Genomic DNA, 24024 nt, shown 5'->3' on the forward strand with positions numbered 1-24024 from the left:
CATAGGGCCCCTTTGGTTAACAACTCAATCAGATGTGATCCATTCCTGGTACTGAATGTTTCATTTGGTGGTGAGAGATGTCTAATTGGAGCTTTGTCTCCCTCATTATTTGGTGATTCCAATTTAGTTTTCTTTTATATATGTATGTATTAGCTTCTACAGTTTTGATTTCAATACAACCCCGCAAATGGCCCTGAGTTTTAGCTATGCTTCTCTGTCCCCTTCTTCATACCTCCTTACCATTTGATCCTCCCATTCCAGTCCCTCAATCTATCCATAACTATTCTATTTCCACTTCCCTTTGTCCTCATCCTTTACTCTATACCTAAACTCTGTGGTTATAAGGATTGTACCCTGCTTATTCAAGACTTAACAGCTAGCACCCATATATCAGTAAACACATACTATATTTGTAGTACAGAGTTATAATAACAAAACCAAAATGGTATTGGCATAAAAACAGACACACTGATAAATGAACCTGAACTGAAGACACAGACATAATTACACAAATATAATTTTTTATAAAGTAGCCAGAAATACACACTGAAAAAAAAAAAAAAAAAAAAAAACGAGAGTTTTCAACAAATGGTGCTGGTCAAACTAGGTGGCTGAGTATGGAAGAATGCAAATAGATCCATACTTATCACTCAATTCCAAATGCATCAAGAACCTCAAAATGAAGCCAGATACACTGTATCTGATAGAAGAGAAAGCTGTGAATAGTCTTGACCTCTTTAGCACACAAAAAATGACTTTCTGAACAGAACACTGTCGGCATAGTTATTAAGATCAACAATTAATAAATGGGACGCTATGAAACTGAAAAGCTTTTGCATGGAGAAGGACAACATCATTCAGCTAAAGTAGCAACCTACAGAATGCAAAAAGATTTTTTACCAACTACACACCCAGCAGAGGGCTAGCATTCAAATATATAGCAAAACTGGACATCAAGAAAACAAATATTTCAATTTTTAAAATGGAGTACAGATCTAAAACAGAGAACTCTCAAAAAAAACACAAATGTCTGAGAAAAACTTAAGGAAATGTTCAACATACTTAGTCATCAGGGAATGCAAATCAAAAGTACTTTGAGATTTCATCTTACACTAGTCAGAATGGCCAAGATCAATAAAATGAAAAATAGTTCACCCTAGTGAGGATGTGGGGAAGGGGAATGTTGACCTCCCACCAGCAAGGGGTCTGGTGGGATTGTAAATTTGTACAGCCACAAGGGAAATCAGTGTGGCAGTTCTTAGAAATCTGGGAATAGATCTACCTTGAGATCCAGTTATATCATTCTTGGACATATACCCTAAGAAGTCTATATCCTACTACAGAGACTCTTGTTCAATCATGTTCATTGCGGCTGTATTCATAATAGTTAGAAATTGGAAATAGTCTTGATGTCCATCAATGGTATACTAGATAAAGAATATGTGGTACATGTACACAGTGGAATACTACTCAGCTGAGTGATGGTGGCACATGCCTTTAATGCCAGCACTCAGTAGTCAGAGGCAGGCTGATCATGGTGAGTTCAAAGCCAACCTGGTCTACAGTGTGAGTTCCAGAACAACCAAGGCTACACAGAGAAACCCTGTTTTGAAATATCAAAATAACAACAAAAACAACTAAATCATGAAATTTGCAGGTAGATGGATGGAGCTAATGAAAAATTATTCTAGGTGAGATAATTTAAACTCCAAAAGACAAATATGTTATGTGTTCTCACAGTGCTCTTAAGTGCTGAGTCATCTCTCCAGCTACAATGTAAATTCTTTATATCACCATTAACTTTCAGCATGTTTTTGTATGTAAATTTTTATAGATATTAAAATTATGAAATTTAAAATATAATGGAAATGTATATTATTTTATTAAACTTTTCAGGTTTAAACAGTGCTATTAGTGATAATTCCAAATATACATCTATATAATGTGTTTGTCTCTCAGTTTTTCTGCATAGAAGACCTTTAAGAATTTATATATAATGACTAAACACTCCAACATTTGTTTCTTTATATGTTGGGCAAGAAGTAATTAATCAAAGTAAATTCATCCCAAATACTTAAACATTTTGAATTTAATATGAGAAATGTATTATAAATATATTTTAAGAACTCAAATGGCCTAAAGGTTAGGGATAACAAAAAGTGACTCTCACCCATACATTCTTGTTTTTCTAAAAACTGTAGATGTAACCAATCGTATTATTAAAATAAGAAACACAGAGCCAAGGTAAAAGAGAAAAGCCGAGAGGTCAGAGCTCAGAGATAAAATCTTACCTCCTGCAGTGCTCCTAGCTTCCCCGAGAGAGGGAGGTACTTCCTGTGTCCCTGTTTAAATAATCTTTCTGTTCTGCCTTCTCATTGGTTGTAAACCCAACCACATGACTGCCTCATCACTGCCTGTAAGTACCGCCCTCCAGGTCTTAAAGGCGTATGTCTCCAATACTGGCTGTATCCCTGAACACACAGAAATCTACCTAGCTCTTCTAACCACCACGCTCTCACTATGGCTCTAATAGCTCTGACCCCAGGGCAACTTTATTTATTAACATAAAATTAAAATAACATTTCAGTACAAATAAAATATCACCACATTTCCCCTTTTCTATTTTAATAAAAAGAAAAAAGGCAAAAGGTTATAACTAACAAAAGAAAAACTATATACAAAAGTACAATAACTATATACAATATATACAAGTAACAAATACCTAAACGATGTCTAGTCCATTTGTATTTGACAAATCAGAGAAAATAATTCCCTTATCTATCCTATTTTAGTAAGTCCAAAATGTATCTAATTCACTTTCTATCCTAATTAATCTTCAACTATAACTAACTAATCTTCAACTCCCTCAGAGACCCAAGAAGGAAATAATATTAGCTAACAAAAATAAAAACAGGAAGTGCACAAAAGCAACTTCCAAAAATTTTGTGAGTTGACAGAAACAGCCAGCTGCCTGGACAGTCACCTGAGGTTTCTCTACAGTGTTGGGGCATCATCTTCAGCCTATAGGCTTAGCGTATCTGACAGACTCATTTGTGAAGTAGGTTGTACACAAGGTCAACAGTTCAACCTCACACTGGGTGAGAGCAGTCCGTGTACCAGAAACACCTGAATTCCACTAGTGTCATGTCATGATTCAGGATTTTAAATTCTGGAAATTGTTGATGGTTTTTGAATTCAGCTGTCCATTCTTCTTGGCTGTGTATATATGGCTTCATCTAAGCATGCCCTTCTCCACATCCCTCTATTAAATGCCAGTCTACTATTGAGAGGCGTGAGCTTTCAGTTGCTGTTCCATTGCACAACAGAAGCCATCGGCCCACTGCCTGTTCAGCTGCCTTCAAAGAAAAGGGCACTGTACCTTTTCCAGATTGTGAAGGCCACTTCAGGGATGGTGCCATATTGTCCTGGCCTCAGAAGATGCCTTCTGATAAAGCCATAACCATACTTGTTTTGGCAGGAATCGGTAGTCCTTTGTTTCGTGTTCTGTCTGTCCATTTTGTCCTGTTGATTTGAGGATACTTTGTTGTCCAGTGGCTAACTTTTGCCACAATGAAAATTAACTCCATATGCAGTTTCTTCAATGCCCATATTTTCTCTGAAGTAGATTGGTACTGCCAGGAGCTGACATGTCTCAAAAAAGAAAAATTTCTAAGTTATTAAAATATTTTAAATGCCATATTCGTTAGATCTCTGAAGGGTTTGAAGATGACCTGTCTAAAATATATCTGCTCAATTTTTAAAACATATCTAATATGACTACAATTTCTATTGTAATGTCTAACTACTAACTTTCATTTCTTTATATCCTAATAGTTGGTAATAATGTAAAGTATTTAAAACTAGTAATTGTCTTTTTCTTTTTTTTTTTTTTTTTAAACAAGAACCTTAAATCTAATCTCCTTTGCTTAGCCTTTTTCCTAACCCTTGACAACAACTTGTAACCAACCCCCCTAAACAATTGAAAATTATCCCAGACCCAAAACCCATTAAAAGAACCAAAAAACCACCCGCCCCACACCACTTCTTTGGCAATGTGGGTGTCATATTCTTAAAATTGCTTCCTGCTGGGTATGGGTGAAGTTATCTTTATCCTGAAAGAAAAATTTAGGTTAATTGTCAAATTCTAGGAAAGGTAACTATATCCTTCATTATTATCCAGTCTGTGTATAAAGCCAAAGTTCAGGGTTTATCTCAAGTCCTTATTCAAGTAGTCTTTGAGACTGGATCATCTCAGCTAGTCATCTCAAAATTGTTCTGAGCACCTTGTAGTTCAAAGCTGATCTGTAGATGATGTTTGTCAGCTTAGTGATATTATTTTTGTCCACGTGGAATTGTTGTTGTTGTTGTTGTTGTGGGGCCCCATCTTCTTTCCGGAGACTTCAGTTGATGTTAGGCCTGGCCGTGATTTCCTGCAGAAAACTGATAAGAGACTCGAACACAAAGACATATATATGCAGCTAACTGAAGCCTTTTTTCTAGAATTAGTTAGTACTCTATATGACCATTCATATCTTAACAAAGTTTAAAATGTATATATATATTAATCTTGTAAATTTTGATATAAAATTTATACTTTAAGAAAAGTTTAAAGAATCAGAATAGAATCAAAGAGTTGAGATTAGTAATAGAATAGTCCCTTAATTAATTTGGCTTTTGTCCTGTCCCATAGCAGAAAATGGCTCTTTTATTCTGTCATGATACAGGGAGTTTGTATTTTCATTTTAACAACATGCTTGAGTTTAAAGAAGGAGAGAGCCATTCTCCAACTCCAAAGTCAGCTTTAAATTTTAATTGAACTGGGACTATTAGAAAACCAATAGTGTTAAATCTTTAGAGAAAAGCAGAAACAAACATTTAAGAAGACATAAAATTTTTTAGATAATATATACCCATATGCCATATACTCCAATATACTCTGTTTCCTGGGATAGATGATTTGTCCCTTTTCTTCAGTTGTCTCATTTGTCTTGTGTCCTTCAGATTCCTTAACCTTCATTCTCCTAAAAGACAAAAACAAAAACCTTCCCCCAAGACTAATTTTGGGGATGTTCCTTTTTGGCAAGTTATTATCTGATTAAATGAAAAGACATGTGTTACAGGTACAAGTTAGTTTAAATTGGATGTTCATGCTGGTTGATGAACTATCACCTCCTCTAATTAAGAGGTTTCTCTTGTTCAAATCGAACCTTTATCAATTTTGATGGTACCCACAGCTTATCTTTTCCTATAGAAACAAAAGCAAAACCTCGTCCCCAACGTAATACATACCCTGGCTTCCATTCTGAGGTCAGCACATCCTTAAAGTATATAGGCTGATTTAATTCTGTAGTTTTTTCTATTACCCAATGTCTCTCTGCAGCTGTTGTTCCTTTCTCATTGGCATTCAGAAAATTCAAAGTTAATAGAGCATTATGCAGTCTATTTCTGGGGGTTTTTGTTACTCCTTTCTGTTTATTTAGCATATCCTTTAGAGTTCTGTTTGACCTTTCTATAACTGCTTGACCTGTAGGATTATGTGGTATACCTGTAATATGCTTTATATTGTAATAAGCAAAAAACTGTTTCATTTTAACAGAGACATATGATGGAGCATTGTCAGTTTTGATTTGTGCAGGTATACCCATAATGGCCATAACTTCTAGCAAATGAGTGATTACAGAATCAGCTTTTTCAGAACTCAAAGCAGTTGCCCATTGAAATCCTGAATAAGTATCGATAGTGTGGTGTACATATTTCAGTTTTCCAAATTCTGCAAAGTGAAACACGTCCATCTGCCAGATTTCATTCCTCTGAGTACCCTTTGGGTTACATCCTGCTGGTAATGGTGTTTGATTATAGAAGGAACAAGTAGGACATTTCTTTACTATTTCTTTGGCTTGTTGCCAGGTTATGGGAAAATCCTTTTTTAAACCTTTACTATTGACATGATGTTTTTTATGAAATTCTGAGGCCTCCAGCACATTTCCTATCAATAATTTATCAATCTCATCATTGCCTTGTGCTAGAGGGCCTGGCAGACCAGTATGAGATCGGATGTGAGTTATATATAAAGGATGACTCCTTTTCCTGATTGTATCTTGTAATTGAATAAATAGTGAAGTTAATTCTGAAGCATCAGGGATAAATTCTGCAGTCTCAATATGTAATACCACTCTTTCAGCATACTGAGAGTCAGTTACTATGCTGAGAGGTTCTGAAAAATCCATTAATACCAACAGAATAGCATACAATTCTGATTTTTGCACTGAATTATAAGGACTTTGTACCACTTTACTTAAATTTTCTGATTTGTAACCTGCCTTTCCTTGTTTGTTGGCATCTGTATAAAATGTACGAACTCCAGATATGGGTTTTTGCCGTACAATTCGAGGCAAGATCCAATCAGCTCTCTTTATAAAATCAATTCTGTTGCTTTTGGGATATTTGCTGTTAATTTCTCCCAAAAAATTACTGCAAGCTCTTTGCCAAGGTTCACTTTCTGTCCATAATTTTTCAATGTCCTCCTTAGTTAAAGGTACGACAATTTCTGCTGGGTCTATTCCTGCTAATTGACGAAGTCTCAATTTTCCTTTCCAAATCAAGTCAGAGAATTTTTCCCCATAAGTTTTTAATTTTTTATTTGGTTTATTTGGTAAAAATATCCATTCCAATATAATATCTTCCCTCTGCATTAATATTCCAGTAGGGGAATGCCTAGAGGGTAAAATAACCAAAATGCAATCCAGCTTTGGATCAATACGATCCACGTGCCCTTCATGTACTTTCTTTTCTACCAAGGCCAATTCTTTCTCAGCTTCAGGTGATAATTCTCTTGGACTATTTAAGTCCTTGTCACCTTCTAAGGTTTTGAACAAATTAGTCAGTTCATCATTTTTTACCCCAACAATAGTTCGTAGATGAGAAATATCTCCAAATAATCTTTGAAAGTCATTAAGAGTCTGTAGTCTATCTCTCCTAATTTGCACCTTTTGGGGTCTAATTTTTTGTAGCTCTATTTTATATCCTAAATAATTAATAGAATCTCCTCTTTGTATTTTTTCAGGAGCAATTTGTAATCCCCAGCAAGGCAAAATTTTCTTTACTTCTTCAAACATTCTTTCTAAAGTATCTGCATTTGAGTCAGCTAGTAAAATATCATCCATATAATGATAGATTTAGGAAATTTTTTACGTATCACTTCCAATGGCTGTTGTACAAAATATTGGCACAGAGTTGGGCTATTTAACATTCCCTGTGGGAGGACCCTCCATTGAAATCTTTTAACCGGTTGAGAATTATTATAAGTAGGCACTGTGAAAGCAAATCTTTCTTTGTCCTTTTCTTGTAAGGGTATTGAAAAGAAACAGTCTTTTAAATCAATAACTATGAGAGGCCATCCTTTTGGTAACAGAGTAGGCAAAGGAATTCCAGATTGTAGAGAGCCCATCGGCTGAATTACTTTGTTAATTGCTCTAAGGTCTGTTACCATTCTCCATTTACCAGATTTCTTTTTAATAACAAATACAGGAGAATTCCAAGGGCTGGTTGACTGTTCAATATGCTGAGCATTTAACTGTTCTTCTACCAGCTCTTCTAAAGCCTGGAGTTTCTCTGTTGTTAAAGGCCATTGCTGAACCCATACAGGCTTGTCTGTTAACCATTTTAAAGGTAGAGCTGTTGGTATTTTTGGAAGATTATCAGTTGTTGTGCCCTGTTCCTGTATAATATGGATGGCTGGTGACCACTCAAAATAATGCCTTCTAATATTTCTCTCAGAAACATGTGCTAGTTTATGATTTGTTTCTGAGATTGGAGGGATTTTAATCTGAGTATTCCATTGTTGCAACAAGTCTCGACCCCACAGGTTCATAGCTATGTTAGCGACATATGGTTTTAATTTTCCTCTCTGTCCTTCTGGACCTATACATTCCAGCCATCTTGCACTCTGTTTCACTCCAGATAATGTCCCAATTCCTAACAGTTTAACGTTTACCTCCTGAAGAGGCCAAGCTGGATGCCAAAATTCTGGTGCAATTATGGTAATGTCCGCACCTGTGTCTACCAGACCAGACAACAAAACACCATTTATTTTTATCGTTAATTTTGGTCTCTGTTCATTAATAGAAGTTTGCCAAAAAATTTTCTTTATGTTTTCTCCTGAATTTTCTATTCTCTCTTTTTCATCATCCTGACCAGCCTGATTTATTCCAATAGTCATTTGGTTATTTAATCGCTCAGAGCAGGGATTTCCTCTACAGCTGCAGGAAAGGTTTGAACTGGTTTTGCTATGGGGGCCTGCATGAGGCCCCTCCGGGAGTTTCCCGAAAACTGAGGCAAAGGATTACCCTGTCTGTCCTTTGTTGATCTACATTCGTTGGTCCAGTGTTTTCCCTTACCACACCTTCTGCATACTCCAGAAGGAAGGGGCATTCTGTTGCCATTGTTCCTTGAAGAAACATTGCTTCTAGGATTGACCTGTTTACAGTCCCTTTTAAAATGTCCTTGCTTTCCACACCCAAAACATCTAACACTCCTCAAACCTTTTGAAATTACTTCTCCTACCCACGTATCATGCTCATCAACCTCAACATTAATTGTTTCTCTAATCCAATCTTCCAAAGGTGCAGATCTTGCCCTTAACGGCCTGATTATTCTTTTGCATGCTGCATTCGCATTCTCAAATGCCAAAGCTTCAATTATTGCCTTACTAGCTTCTGATCCTGAGACCATTCTGTTTACTGCTGAAGCCAGTCTTTCTAAAAAATCTGTGAAAGATTCTTTAGGGCCTTGCATAACCTTTGTGAATGACTCATGTTTTTTTCCTGGTTCATCAACTCTGTCCCATGCATTCAAGGCTGCCATTCGACATAAAATTACGGTTTGAACATCATATAAACATTGTGTTTGTATTGAAGCATATTGGCCTTCTCCAATAAGCTGATCCTGACAAACTTGTATTCCTTTATCCCTCCATTGTGTTTCTACGTTTCTAGCTTCCTCCTTAAACCAAGTCAGAAATTGAATTCTCTGGCTGGGTTCCAGAACAGCTTGTGCAAGGTCCCGCCAGTCCTGTGGTATAATCCTATTATATGTTGACCAAGAGTTTAACATTTGCTTTACATATGGGGAATGCATGCCATAAGATACTATTGCCTCCTTAAACCTTTTAAAATCCATCAGTTCAATTGGAGCCCAGATATTTTGTGTAGCCATTTGATCAGGCATCTGCTGTACGGTTACAGGATAAATTAAGGATGATTGTGTGAAAACAGGCTTTCTTTCTGTAACCTTATGATCCAAACTTGAACCAACTTCACTGTTAAAATTAACAGGTTTTTCTAAAGCTGTTATCCTGGCACTTAAATCGACTATCTTTTTAAATAGTAAAATGAGAATAAGCATGGTGATTAACTGCATAATTCCCATAATACTAATCTTTTCATATAGTTGTTCCATTGTCAGACTGCCTAAAATTTCAAACAAAACCCAATTTTCTTCCAATGTACACAGGAAACCCATTTTTTTAAATGTGGAAAAAATTTGTCTTTTAAATAGTTTCCTTTATGACTTACCAAATCTGCGTAGAACAGTAGAAATCCGAGCGAATTTCAAAACAGCCACCTAGAGTCCTAGGTGTAAATCCAGAGAGAGAGAGAGAGAGAGAGAGAGAGAGAGACAGAGACAGAGACAGAGACAGAGACAGAGACAGAGAGAAAGCAAGAGAGAAAGCAAAAGCGAAAGTGAAAGTGAAAGCGAAGGGGTAGCCGGCTAAAGCTTAAAGCCAGCCACTTGTTCCCTCTGAGCCGAGTCAAGGCTTGGCTTTACAGCCAGGGGCCCTGTTTAGCAGGGCAGGCCTGAGCTGTTTGTAGCACTGGCTTTAAGCAAGCAGCTCACAGTCCGGCCTGAGCCCAAGCAGACCTGGGCTGGGGCTAGGGAGCCGGTTGCTCCGGCTAGGGAGCCGGCCCCAAGCAGTTTTTAATGGATTCTTGTCACGTTGGGCGCCAGATGTAGATGTAACCAATCGTATTATTAAAATAAGAAACACAGAGCCAAGGTAAAAGAGAAAAGCCGAGAGGTCAGAGCTCAGAGATAAAATCTTACCTCCTGCAGTGCTCCTAGCTTCCCCGAGAGAGGGAGGTACTTCCTGTGTCCCTGTTTAAATAATCTTTCTGTTCTGCCTTCTCATTGGTTGTAAACCCAACCACATGACTGCCTCATCACTGCCTGTAAGTACCGCCCTCCAGGTCTTAAAGGCGTATGTCTCCAATACTGGCTGTATCCCTGAACACACAGAAATCTACCTAGCTCTTCTAACCACCACGCTCTCACTATGGCTCTAATAGCTCTGACCCCAGGGCAACTTTATTTATTAACATAAAATTAAAATAACATTTCAGTACAAATAAAATATCACCACAAAAAACAATTTATTTCATTCTTTTAGTAACAAATTTATATTTATGCATATTCATTATGCAGTGTCTTCAACCATAGGATCTTACCACCAAGTTCTTGAGGGTAATCAAGAACAATGGCAAAAACCTGTGATGAATTAGGCTCAACATATGATCCAGTTGTACAACTCCTGGGCATATTCCCAAAGGAATCTGTGTCCTATTCCAGATGCTTGTTTACTGGTTTGCACTGGTGTTTTATTAACAATACTCAGTAATTGGAAACGGCCTTGATGTCCACCAACTGACTAATGGTTAAAGAAAGTGTACATGCCCACAACGGAATATTATTGTGACATAAAGTAAAATTAAATTATGAAATTACCATATAAATAGAGAGGACAGGAAATGATTATTCTGAATGAAGTATACCAGACTCAGTAAAACAAATTTTTCTCTCATATGTGAATGCTAGCTTTGGATCTTTAGTTATGTGTGTTTGAATTAGTGTGCCCATTAAAGTCAGAAGACTTATATGAGCCCATGATAGGTATATTTCAATAGAAAACATTAATGTATGTATGTATACATATATATGTATGTATAATTTTCATGAGAGGGAGCAAGGAAGAGAGGAGAGTGAGGGCATGTGAGAGAGATCAAAATTAAGAGGTCTACAAAAAGATACAATTTATAAATGGTTTTCTAAATGAGATGGAGCTCTCTACCCCTTTAACAGAATGCATTATATTTCCTTCTATTTATAATTGAGAGAGTGATATAACTGTTCACTGTGACGAATGTTCATTTTACCCTTTTCCTTGCAGCTAAAAGTAGAAACAAATATAAACTGTGATTGTAATGAAGAAAATTAAGGGACAAATGAGTGAATATTAAGGATTCTTCACATATATCTTCATGAAGAAATGATTAGTAATGCATTTCTTCTTGAGCCAGTTTTCTAGGCCTAAATTTCCATCAGAGAGCTGGACTTACTCTTTCCCTCTTTTAATCTACATTACTCTGAGACTCTACATAGACAAAGGTTCAAAAGACATATTCTCAAGGAAAACTCAGAAAAATCCTAGAATACTCTTGCCTGTCTGGAGCTTCTTTAGCTATAATACTCCAGGAATATAAACTAAAAAATTAAAATGGTAATATTATATTGATTACTTTCCATGAAAAATGGGAAAAGTGATTTTAAATTTATAGTTTTCAGAAGACTGTACATGGAACACAATTCAGCAGTTAAGTGAAAAAGTAGAATCCAAATGAGAAGGTGGGAAGCCAGCATTTTTAGATCTTAGCTGCTGGATGCTTTTTTTCTAATCTTTTCAGCAAGGACTGATTTCAACCAAGTTAAATCAATGGGTTCTTCAGAGTCCTCTGAGAAGAAAAACTAAACAAACCTCACATTCAGTGTCAGTAGCTACAAACATAATTGTTTAAGAAAGATCGAAGAAAAGAGCCCCATCCATAGGTAGCTTCATGAACCACCATAAAGACTGATGGGACAATACAAAAGAAAAATAAATGAATAGAAGGCTTTCAAATTAGAAAGAAAGCATCAAAGTGCACCTAAGGATTAATAAACTTTGAGACACTAACTCCCTAATCTGACCTTTCCTTTTTCATGTGTTGCTTCATTCTCACAGCTAATAGTCAGACCTGACGATCAAAGTTTTGGCTAAACTGCCTTCCTGATAGTTCACTTACTTCAATTTCCACATATTTGTGACAGTTCAAAAATATGTGGCATGCCCAGCATGGTTTTAGTATATAAATTCACTTGTTGCACATGCCTGATAACATGAGTTTGATTCCTGGAAACTATGTAAAAGTTGAAAGGGAAATAAATAACTCTACAAAGTTGTCCTCTGACCTCTACATACACACACACCATGCCATATATGTATACACATACATCATATACAAAAACACAATATATATATAATGAAATAAATTAAAATATAAAAATATTATGTACCTTTAAATATGTACAAAAATTACAGGTTGTGAGTTTAAAACTGACCAATGAACTTTAGAGAGTTGACCATGTAAAATGAAGATGAATGGACCTATTTTATTCTTTAAAGATACTGATTAAATCTCCGATTTTTCTGTACAGCATTTCATGAAGTGATAAAAGATTGCTGAGCATTGGGGAAATGGTATTATTTTCCCAGAGAACCAGGGAATAAACATAATATACAAGTCAAATGTTTAGTGATGCTGTTAGAGGATCCATTTAATAATCATGTTACTGGTAGTTTTGTTAATGGAAGAGAGACAGCAAACTATACATTATCATGCAGAGAGGGAGTGATTACAAAGTAATTGTAGCTGTGCTATGTTAAGATATTTCATGAAATGGTTTTTAATATACTTCTTCAGCTTACCAGATATATACAAGTATTCTCCTCCCACTGATACTTTTTGCACTGACCCATTTCCAGTATAACCTATTTGTACACATGAAACTGTACTTCTGCCATGTGCTCATCCTTTTAGAAAGAATACTTTTACAAATCTTAAAACTACCCAATTGAAAATTGTCCCCTACTTCAAAGTAGCACACTGCTAAGAAATTTTCAGTGTATTCTATGGACTTACAGAGACTCTATATAACGAAATTATTTTCTATTTTATTATTTTGTTTCATATCAATTTCTTAATTTGTTCCAAAATAATTAGTTCCCAATGTTTATACAAGATTCCTGTATAGAAATTTTTTCTTCCGAAGACAGCACTCAAAATCCAGTGCTTTCAGAAGCCAGTCATTTGTAAAGATGTAAGAATATATATTAGTAAAGAGATATGATGAGTCATATTTTATTATGAACTGCCACTTGCTCTCTTTCAGTTTTATTAAATTTTAAAGAATTTAAGAACTTAATTTTTCAGAAAAACAATCCAAGCTGTGTTGTCTTTTGTCTTTCCCCATTTTACAGTACAAAACAAATAAATTCATATGTTCAAGATTTTTCTATTATTTTATACAAAAACAATAAATTGTACAGCTTTTGCAAAAATATATGCAATATATTTATTATTTAAATATAATGTGTATGGAAACACTTATGCATGCTGTCCTAGTACTAATTTTTTTGAAGAGAGCAATGAATTGTAAAGACATAAGTTCTATTCCCATTTAGGTCTCTAGTTGGTTAACAGAATAGTTAACTCATTAACCTTTTCAGGTGTGAGGTTCCTCAGCTATGATGCCATGCTATTGAAAACAAAAACAATACATATTTTTGTACCTGGTATATACTATTAGGTCATCTGTATCAGAAAACTATATTGCTTTCTACTTTCTTCAGTAGCAAAGATAATTGAGTGTTTTCACTCAGATTTAAACAATTTTTTCTTTGAATACATTTAAGTTCCGTGTCACCATTGTATGAACAATAAAAAAGATCAGTCATGATTCAAGTTTTAGCCAATGCTGCAGAACTTCTCTTATAAAGAGTTAGAGGCAAGTAAATACACGGTAACGATTTTTCTATAATTCTATGAATGTTCTCCTTACCCCATTTAGCCCACTCCACCAAACATCTGAGAACTGTAACACTGAGGATGAAATGCAGCCATTATTTCATGTGTGTACATTCCCCTCAGAGAGATGAAGTGTTTATGCACATGTCACAAGTTGCTTACTACTCGTTAGCTCTTCTCAGCAAATACGGCAAAAGTAACAATTTTTTTTTTTTTTTACAATTTTAAGTCACCTCCTGAGGAACAGAAAACAGTAAAGAAGTATTAAGCATTGAAAGTCATTTTAAAATGCTGCTATCCTAGGGAGCCTTAAATTCTAGAAGTTGTAAATCAGCAGTCACCTCACAGACAAGGGTTTGAAAGTCAGGAACTTGAGAACAATTGAGTACATCCTTCTGAAGCCACTTGTGGAAGACTAGGAGTAGTAGTCTGTTGAGCTTATGAAAGAGAAAGATGTAACGATTCAGATAGGGAGTCCCTGTTCTCTTTAAACTTCAGCTATTCTTGTTTAGCCAATTCAGTTATTCCCAAATGAGAGCAAAATAAAACAAAATATAAGAACTTATCTATTTTATTATGCTTTGCAGTATTTACACATTGACAAACTAAAGGCATCACATTTTTCTAATCTGCTCACAGAACACATCTGTTGTACTGCATGGCAAAGTAGAAATATAAAGGAAACAAGATTAAAGAACACAGTGGCAATAAGATCTAACACTGGCAAACGACTCACTGTATGGCAGGCATTATTCTAATCTCTATTCATGTTTTAACATTTTGGAATTCCACAACAGTATTTTTTTTTTTTTACAAATAGGGAAGAGGAAGAGGAAGGACCTAAGTGATAGTAATAGTCCTGAGTTTTCAAACATTGAATTGGAGTCTATGCCTCTACTATTGGACTATGGAGTTCTTACTCTTTTTACCTAACTGTATAAAATGCGTGTGTGGAATACAATACATTTGTGTGTACACCAGGCAAACAGAAGTAAGCAGAAATTTGAAAACAGAAGAAATCTAAGTTGTTTTTTTTTTCTTCTCAGACAGAGTTTCTCTGTGTAGCTTTGGAGCCTGCCCTAGAATACGCTTTGTAGACCAGGCTGGTCGAGAACACACAGAGATCCACCTGCCTCTGTCTTCCAAGTGCTGGGATTAAAGGCGTGCGTCACCACTGCCCAGCCCAAGATTCTCGTATCTAAAAAGGTTTTGTGCAAGAAACAAATTTAGAATATACTGATTCACTGCTTAGAAAGGTCTGTGTTCTTTTTCTCAAGAGAGAAAATTGAGTTTATTTAAAGCCTATTCCATATTCATTAGTAGAATGAAAGGCTGCCTACATTGAACTTCAAAAGTACTTCATGGATAAACAATGTAACTACATCTTTGTTTTTAATTTACTAGAAAAGAATCTGTGCTTTATAAAGTTATTAAATCATACTTAATAGCTACTTTTTATAATAAAATTAACAATTGAAGTAGCTATTTTTATGTATGAATTCTGTAACATAGATTGAACTTTTTGAATAGCTTATTCATATTTATATAAATTATTTATTATAAGAAATTTATAAAAAAATACACCTTGCAGATATATTAATATAGTGACTCAAATAAACACTTGCCCATATGCAAAGTCTATGCAACTCATCAAATTCTCTATACAATCAGAGCAGCCATTTAGAAGCTGTGAAACTTCACTTTGGATTTTACACCTTCACTATCAATTATGTTTTTGCACTTATCCACTACATACACACAGATAAAAATGTACAAATAAAAATGAAAAATCAGTGACATTAAACTAGGAACACAATTTGCTTTATATTCTCTTTTACAACTCATGTGTTATTTATTTGCATCCTGTCCTTCCTCATCACCTAATATTTACCTTCCCTTGTTCTCCTAGAAATTCTTTCCCAACTATACTTCAGACAAGGGGTTACTATCCAGAATTCAAAAAGAATTACAGAAGTTAAATACCATGGAAATTAAACTGCCAATCAACAAATGTACTATTGAATGGACAATTTTCAAGAAAAAAAAGAAGAAACACAAATGATCAATAACTATTTTTTTAAATGTGCTCAACAACTTTAGTCAACAGGAAAATGCAAATAAAACTACTTTGGCCAACCACATCACCCAAGTCAGAAAAGCAACTGCTAACTAATCCAACAGCAAAAGATAGAGAGCATGTTGAAAACAGAGGAACCTTTATTCACTGCTGGTGGAGATATAAATTAATAGAGCATTATAGAAATCAATGTGGACGTTCCTCAAAAATTAAAAATAAAACTAGCCTATTCCTCAACTGTTTCATTCTCAGGCACATGCCCAGAAAATCTGATACTCCACAGCAAAGATGTTTGTATCCCTATGCTCATTTCTGTTTTATTCACTATATCAAGAAAACAGAACCAACCTAGGTATCCATCAGCATACTAAGGGTAATAAAAATGTGTTTATTTTAAAATAGAATGTTATTCAGCTCCAGAGAAAAATGATATAACAAAATTTGCAGAAATATAGATGGGCTAGAATATGTATGACTGTCTATATTCCTCAAAATGTCTATAATGTAATGTGTTTTATAAATATATATTAACATTAAATCTAAATATTTTAAGATACATTGTATGCTAATAAAGTTAGCTACTTAACTTAAATAACTTTTTTTTGACAAAAATATCTTACAATGTTTTGAAAAGAATATATTGGAATGACATCAAATAATATATAAGCCACATTCCCAGTAGGCCTCAAAAGGTGCTACTACTTCACTTTGGAATAAAACTTGAGCTAAAATTTCACATGTTTATTTATTTTATCTCAGAATTATTTCCTTTCTCATACTGAAATATTGAGTCTACTTTTCATATAACCAATTATAAAAAAATTCTACATCTTATGTGGCTCTCTGTTTGTTCCTTACTATTACATTGGTTTAATGTCTTAAGTACATTTTGAACTTGATCCTTCTTTCTTATGCCAGTGTAAACTGACTATTTCAGGTTAACTTTTTCCCTAAATAAATGCAGATCCTTTCCATTTTCTTAAATTGCATTCAGGTTTCCTTCCTTCCCATCTTATCTATTTTTTCCACTGCAATAGGGAAAAAAAACTTTTCCAAAATACAAATTCCATTATGTCCAATTTCAAGTCTATACCTTAGAATTAGGTCACATGTCTTTCAGTCTTGCTCCTGTGAAACTATCTTTCTTGAGTCCTTTCTAACATATCCAGTTTTCATTCCTTCCAGGCTTTGTGCACAGCGTTACTTGAAACTGCCATTTTGATGATTGCCAAATTGTGATTCATTCTTGAATACAATCCAAGTAGTCTGGAATCCTTGTTTCTTTTTATTGAAATAATTTTGATAGTTTATATGATTTTCTATTACACATTATGTTAAATTTCTATTGTTTACATGTATAGCTTTCTTGTTTATAAGAGGCTGGTAACAGAAAATTTATTTATCATTGTAACAAAATTCATGAGCACATGCTCTTAGGATTGTTTAGGGCTTTGAACTGATGTTTATAAAGGTCATTGATTTTACTAATTGATGTTTTAAATTAACTTATAAGGGAGTTATTATAAGTAGATTGCAGTGTCTATATTAAAAATGTCTAAGTTATTGTAACTATTTTTGTTACTGAATAAAACAATGAATTACTAATATGCCTATGTTCTGTCTATGCTTGTGGTCATAATTTTCATTCCTCAATTTTACAAGGATAATAAACAATGGCATTCAAAAACAGGATTTTAATTATTGTGTATACAATGAGTTATTGGACACTTATCAAAGAAAATGTTCTTTACCAACCCTTTGAATCCAATGCTTTTTTAAATTTCCACCCTCCAGTATCACACAAAATATACTGTAATAAATATCCAGACGTATAAATACTAAGCAAAAATATAATAATTTAGTTACATATTCATTCATTCCCAACTATTCAAGAAACATTTGATTATGATTTGTATTTGAGTTTTTCTAAATTTTAACTATTGCTTAGGATTCGACAAGATAAACAAGGTGCTGACTTATTTCCCCAGTTACGTAGTATCCATCAATAAAGTATTGATCTTTGACACATTGTCAAGATCTTAAACCAAATGGACACAATGTGTAAACACAGCTGTTTGTTTCAGTACTTTTACCCCAACTTGCTTTGTCCCTAACTCGTCAGTCATTTCTCTACTTACCCAGTGGAAAAGTGCCTTAAGAACTACAGGGCATAATTCCTATCCCACCATTGCGTTTAATAGGTTAGTTGGACCCCTCTAACTCCCTATTTAGCTTGCCAGTTTTTTCTCAAGAGCGAGCAAAATGACTTTATTTAGAGTGAAGCAATGGTACAGGTTAGAAAGGAATACACTGCTAAGATTGACAGCAGTCCTCATGAGTAAGTACTCAAGGGCCCTGACTACTGCTTGTGGCTTCTTTTTATGGGTTCAAGAGGAAGAGTTTGATTCCTGGCAGATGTAGTGAGAGTGGTTCTCTTGTTGTTGTTGTTCTTGTTGTGTTTTTTAAATTCTATTACTTACTTACTGTCTGGGAGGTGTGAGCATGCAGTGGCATCGGTGTTGAGAAGGCAGGACTGCTTGTGAGAGTTCGTTCTTTCCTTCCACTATGTGAGACAGAGATTAAATTCAAGTCATCAGCTTTGGTAGCAAGCACCTTCACCTGATGATAGCTTGCCAGTTTTACAAACCTGTGCTTGACTTTTTTTTGTCCTAAACAGTTTTCTACATAAAATATATCTATTAAATACCTTTTCAATTTAATTCAGATTTACTTTTTATAGAAAATAAATATTATGTACATGTCTGTTTTTATAAGACCGAGTATTGTTTAATTGGTAGACAGTAGACAATCCTTTGAAATAAGCCAAGGAACCAAAGAGAAGCAGTAAACAATAGAGGTTTTCTCCTTTATCTTTATTTATTGGTTGAATGATTGATTGATTTGTTTGTTTATTTATTTACCTGAAGAAGTTAAGCACTCTGCATTGGCATCCTTTGCATCCCATTCACAGTAGGTTACATTTGCATTCTGCTCTATTTCAGGAACTCCACATATTGTATGAAAGTATCCATCTCACTGACAGTAGGAGAAAACGACACTGGACTCTGCTACAATTCCAAGATGAAGTACTTTGAAAAAGCTGAACTCAGCAAAAGCAAGGAAATTTCATGCCGAGACATAGAGGACTTTTTATTACCAACCAGAGAACCTGAAATCCTTTGGTACAAGGTATGGGCTGTGGAAGATTTTACTGCCTACAAATAATTTAATGTGCATCTTATTCTAGAGAAATCTGCGTGAAAGATTAGCTAAGATATACCTCATGTCTTACAGAGTGCTATAGCAAGTTGTGCTGGTCATTATAGGTTTTGTTTATGAGATTTTATTTAATTTTATTTTATGTGTATGAGTGTTACCTGAATGTATATCTGTACCATGTGCATGCAGAACCTGAACAGGTAAGTAGAGGTCATCAGATTCCTGGGACTGGAGTTAGAGATGGTTGTGAGTGGCCATGTGGGTTTTAGGAAATAGATCTTGTTCATCTGAAATTGCAGACAGTTCTTTTAACTGCCTAGCCCCTTTGTCAACATAAGTTTAAAACCCATATGCTTTGATAAAGTATTGGTTAATATTAGCACGGCTGGTCTACTGTATAAGTTGTTGTGTTAATATTAAAATCCTGCTTATATTAACAACTGTTACACAAATTTGGAAACTGAAAGAGACTGAACAATCATTTCTGGGCTTAGCATTCCAGTATATCCCAAGGCAAGAGAGAAACAATACTTATTTGTTTTATGGTACCCTAATTTCAATGGAATATTATTTTGAATGGTCATAACTTTGTGTATATTATAATCATTTCATATATAAATAGGCATATAAATAACATATTAGAAAACAGATAATATTATAATAGCAGCATTTTCTTCAAAAAGAGAATAACCCAGTCCTCTTTGGCTATCACATTGCTGATATTTAACGGTCTTCCAAAAATGCTTATGGTTTTAAGCTTATTTTTATGATCCGAGAGTATTTTTGGTTTTGGGCACACTCAAAAGTTAATATAGTATCTGTGAGTGTTCATATGGAAATAGTTTGTTCACAAATAAAAACTCCTAACTTACCATTTTCTTTGTCTAATTGGTTGGGAGTTGGACTTTAAGAAACTGGGCTTCATACTACTTAGTGTACACCTATCAGAATCAGAATGTTAACCCTTGTAATTAATTGCCCATGAATTAGAATTAAAACATAAAACAAGGAACCTGAATAAGTTCAAAAACATTTCTTTACAGTTAGCAGCATTCTTCTCAAAGGCTTAACTTTAATTCTGGATAACAAGCAATGGAATCTCAGAGCATCATGGGAACTGTTGAACAATTTTTCAGTTTTCCCTTAGTTTCCAGTCCTGGACAATGTCAAATATCACTAAGCTATTAGCCCAACAGGGAACATTTAAGAATATGATGAAACTAAAGCTTTCTAAAACCATATATTTTTTCTAGCACTTGTGTGTGAACATTCAAAACTCAAGCTTTTTGTTTTTTATGAATAAGTTGATTTTGAGATATATATTTTTCCTTATCAATTGCAGTGAACATTTTAAGTTTTTCTGAAGTATAAGAGTAAACATACATACTTGTGTACCTTTCATTTAAAATAAATTCAATAAATTCAACTTCAATTAAATTTTCCTGGTTTCATGTTATTCATTTCAATATGTTGTCAACACTGTAATAGTCATTTAAGCTATAAAAAGCTTATTTTTTTAGTCAAGCCTTAACCTCTGCCACATAATATGGACATTAAGAGGCTAACTCTAAAGTATGATACTTTAATAAATATGTATTCAATTATTACTGTTTATGTAATTAATATAAGCAAATATATGTGTATTTTGGTTTGAAATAACTGAAAAAAAACTACATATAATTACACAGAGGCACTGACCCACATATAATAAAGGCCCTTAAAAACTTTACTTGACAATAAATAATATTGCCTGTCTATAGTTTCCAAAAAATTTAAAGTGATTTTGTCCTCCTATTAGTTTACAGACTAGTTTGAGAATAGGAATTTATGTTTTTGGAAAAACAGAAATCTTTTGGCCCAATAACATCACCATCAAACAGATCACAATTTTGTATGTCTATTAATAATGAAAATAGATATTTATGGTATGTGACAAATGAAGATCACTTATTCACTAATATTCAGAGCATAATCTAGTATAGCTCTTATGGAAATCATTACAGATACTTTTCAAAATGTTAAAAATAGAACTTCCATATGACAGAATCATACCATTGTTGGGATAGACCCAGATAATCATATATCCTACCACAAGATACATATGTATCTATTTTATTGCTTCATTTTCACATCAGTAAGGAAATGGATCAAGTATACATGCCCATCAATAAATAAATGGATAAAGAAAATGTGGTATATATACACAATGTAATTTTGCTCGATCATAAAGAAAAAAACTTCAAGAAAATAGATAGATCCAAAAAGTATTATATTAAATGAAGTTTCCCCATCTTAGAAAAAAAATACATATTCTCAGATATACATATTCTGTTGCTGTATATGTACATGTAAATAAGAGTTTGTGAGAGTGATCACAGATTATCAGATTAGATAGAACTGCACAATTGGGAAGAGGTGTTGCTAAAGCCAACTAAGATTGTCAAGGTAAGTGAGAAAGGTGACATGGTAGTAGAAAGGAGCATGCAAGGGCACAAATCAAGAGGGCAGGAGATAGAGAAGAAGAGTGTATAAGAGAAACAATAAAAGCAAATTTTGTTTGGAAAATGCCATAAGAAAAACTAATTATTTGTGTGCTAATAGAAAATCAAAAGGCCTTGTATACAAATGTTAACTGTTTCTTCAGTATATAGAAGTTTTGCATTTAATAACTGCAGCAATTATATTTTGGTATAGTATTAGAATAGAAAAATTTATCTTATAAAATTATTCCCCATTGTTTATTTAATAATACATTTTAAATTTTGTGTACTGAATACAAAATAGTTAATTTCACAATATTTCTCTATGATTTGCTTTTAAATTTTATGTTGAGTGTGATTAACATATACCTGTTATTGTATCTAACAAAATAATATGTATCTATTAATGTTACCCTGAAACTACTCTTCAAGATTTCCAGATTTAAAAAAAAAGAATGTAATCCTAACTTGAGGCAGGATGATCAGGACTTAAAGCCTCATCTCAGTTACATAGCAAGTTCAAAGCCAGCTTGATCTATAGGAGATCTTGTGTAGGTTTTCTTTTAATGAAACCAAAAACTACTGCTTTAGTGGTTCAACTTTTTTTTTTACTTATTATGTATACTATTCAATTTTATGTTCTTTGCATAGGAATGTAGAACAAAATCATGGAGACCAAGTATTGTGTTCAAAAGAGATACCTTACTCATAAGAGAAGTCAAAGAAGATGACATTGGAAACTACACATGTGAATTAAAATATGGCGGCTTTGTGGTGAGAAGAACCACCGAGTTAACTGTTACAGGTAATCACAGTCAATGTTTCATTTGCAAGTAAAGAAAATGCCTCATGAGTCAGTTTCAGGGCTGTATATTAATACTTTCAAACGTGGGTATGAAAATAAGCACTCAAGCAAATGCTGAGTGGATTCCTATAGGTGAAATTGATTCTTCCTTGTTTTTAAATTATCTTATGCTGAAATACATTTGAAAGGTTAAATAGAATATGTTTAGGGAAATATACAAATATTAGCTTTTGAAAGTACTTGAAATAATGAGTTTACAATGTTTGAAGATTATGCTTGTACTTTGTAGTGGTATTATTTTTAGAAACATTTTCTAGAGTAATGGAATGGAATACATGAAGTCTACCTCTGTATTTATGTGAACATTAGAAATCTACCTCTGCTGAATGTTAGAAAAATTCTTTTTCTGTTTCACATATTTATCACTATATAGATGACACATATGATGGAAATGCTAATCAAAACGACTCTGAGATACCATCTTAACACCTCTCAGAATGACTAACACTAATGACAGCTTATATTGGAGTGGATGTGTAGAAAGGGGAACACTCCTCCACATATGATCTCATAGGCTATAAAAAATGAAAACAATTTCAGAGAAAATCATTTAAAAATGTAAGATTCTTTTTAAGGATCACAGAATCATCCTCATATCTTGTTAATACAGAAAGTAACCAGAATAGTATTAGAGCACTGCTTATTAAAAACAATGTACAATTCACAAGTCTAACAAGTTTAGTTGAATTATTGTAAGCTCCAGAGTATAAGTTTACTAATGTATAAAATGATGAAGATGAACTTTGCCTTATGGGGGATTTTCAAATGTTAAAATAATTAAGGTAATGTGTATGCAATAAATTTGCAATGTAGAAAATGCAAATATTTAGAAATTTAGTTATGCAAAGAATTATATTCATGATCAATTTGTTATTTACAACAATAATCACTTTGTAAAAGTTCCTCATGAAAGGTAGAAGGGAAACCAGGACAAAAAAAATGAGAAATTACAGATATTTGCACATTCTTATTGAAAGAGGCTCTTGATGACTTTTTGGGGTCATATTTGCAAACCATTTTTAGAACAGCATAACTAATTAATTTCATACATTCACTAACTTGTAAAACAGCTTTCTTTTAAATGAAAAAAAATCTTTTTGATACGTACATGTATCCAAGCATCATAAGAATCCATTTCTTAGCTGGGTGTTGGGGGCACACACCTTTAGTCCCAGCACTCAGGAGGCGGGGGCAGGTGGATCTCTGTGAGTTTGAGGCCAGCCTGGGCTACAGAGTGAGTTCCAGAAAAGGCTCCAAAGCTATACAGAGAAACCCTGTCTCAAAAAAAAATCACAACAAAAAAAGAATCCATTTCTTTTAAATCTTGAACTATGATATAATTTGACTCAAAACTACATTGTCTGGGGGGGGCTTATTTGCCAAATATCCATTATTCTGACAAGGGGGAGATTCTTTACATGAGATGCTCTTTGGTAAAGGCTTTGATAAATATTAGAAAGAGCAAACAACTGACACTTGCAATTTATG

General features: G+C 34.0%; 1 protein-coding gene across 1 annotated transcript in view; it reads left to right on the plus strand.

Moving 5' to 3' along the window:
• Il1rapl1 (interleukin 1 receptor accessory protein like 1) overlaps nt 1–24024 on the plus strand; it is a 1285879-nt gene that overhangs the window by 717451 nt on the left and 544404 nt on the right. Inside the window, exons 4-5 of the mRNA XM_016006057.3 lie at nt 18975–19161; nt 22323–22476. Coding sequence (XP_015861543.2) covers nt 18975–19161; nt 22323–22476 — 341 coding nt within the window. The remainder of the gene's footprint in view (nt 1–18974; nt 19162–22322; nt 22477–24024) is intronic.

The sequence above is a fragment of the Peromyscus maniculatus genome, chromosome X (assembly GCF_049852395.1).
Source record: "Peromyscus maniculatus bairdii isolate BWxNUB_F1_BW_parent chromosome X, HU_Pman_BW_mat_3.1, whole genome shotgun sequence".
NCBI classification, from domain to species: domain Eukaryota; kingdom Metazoa; phylum Chordata; class Mammalia; order Rodentia; family Cricetidae; genus Peromyscus; species Peromyscus maniculatus.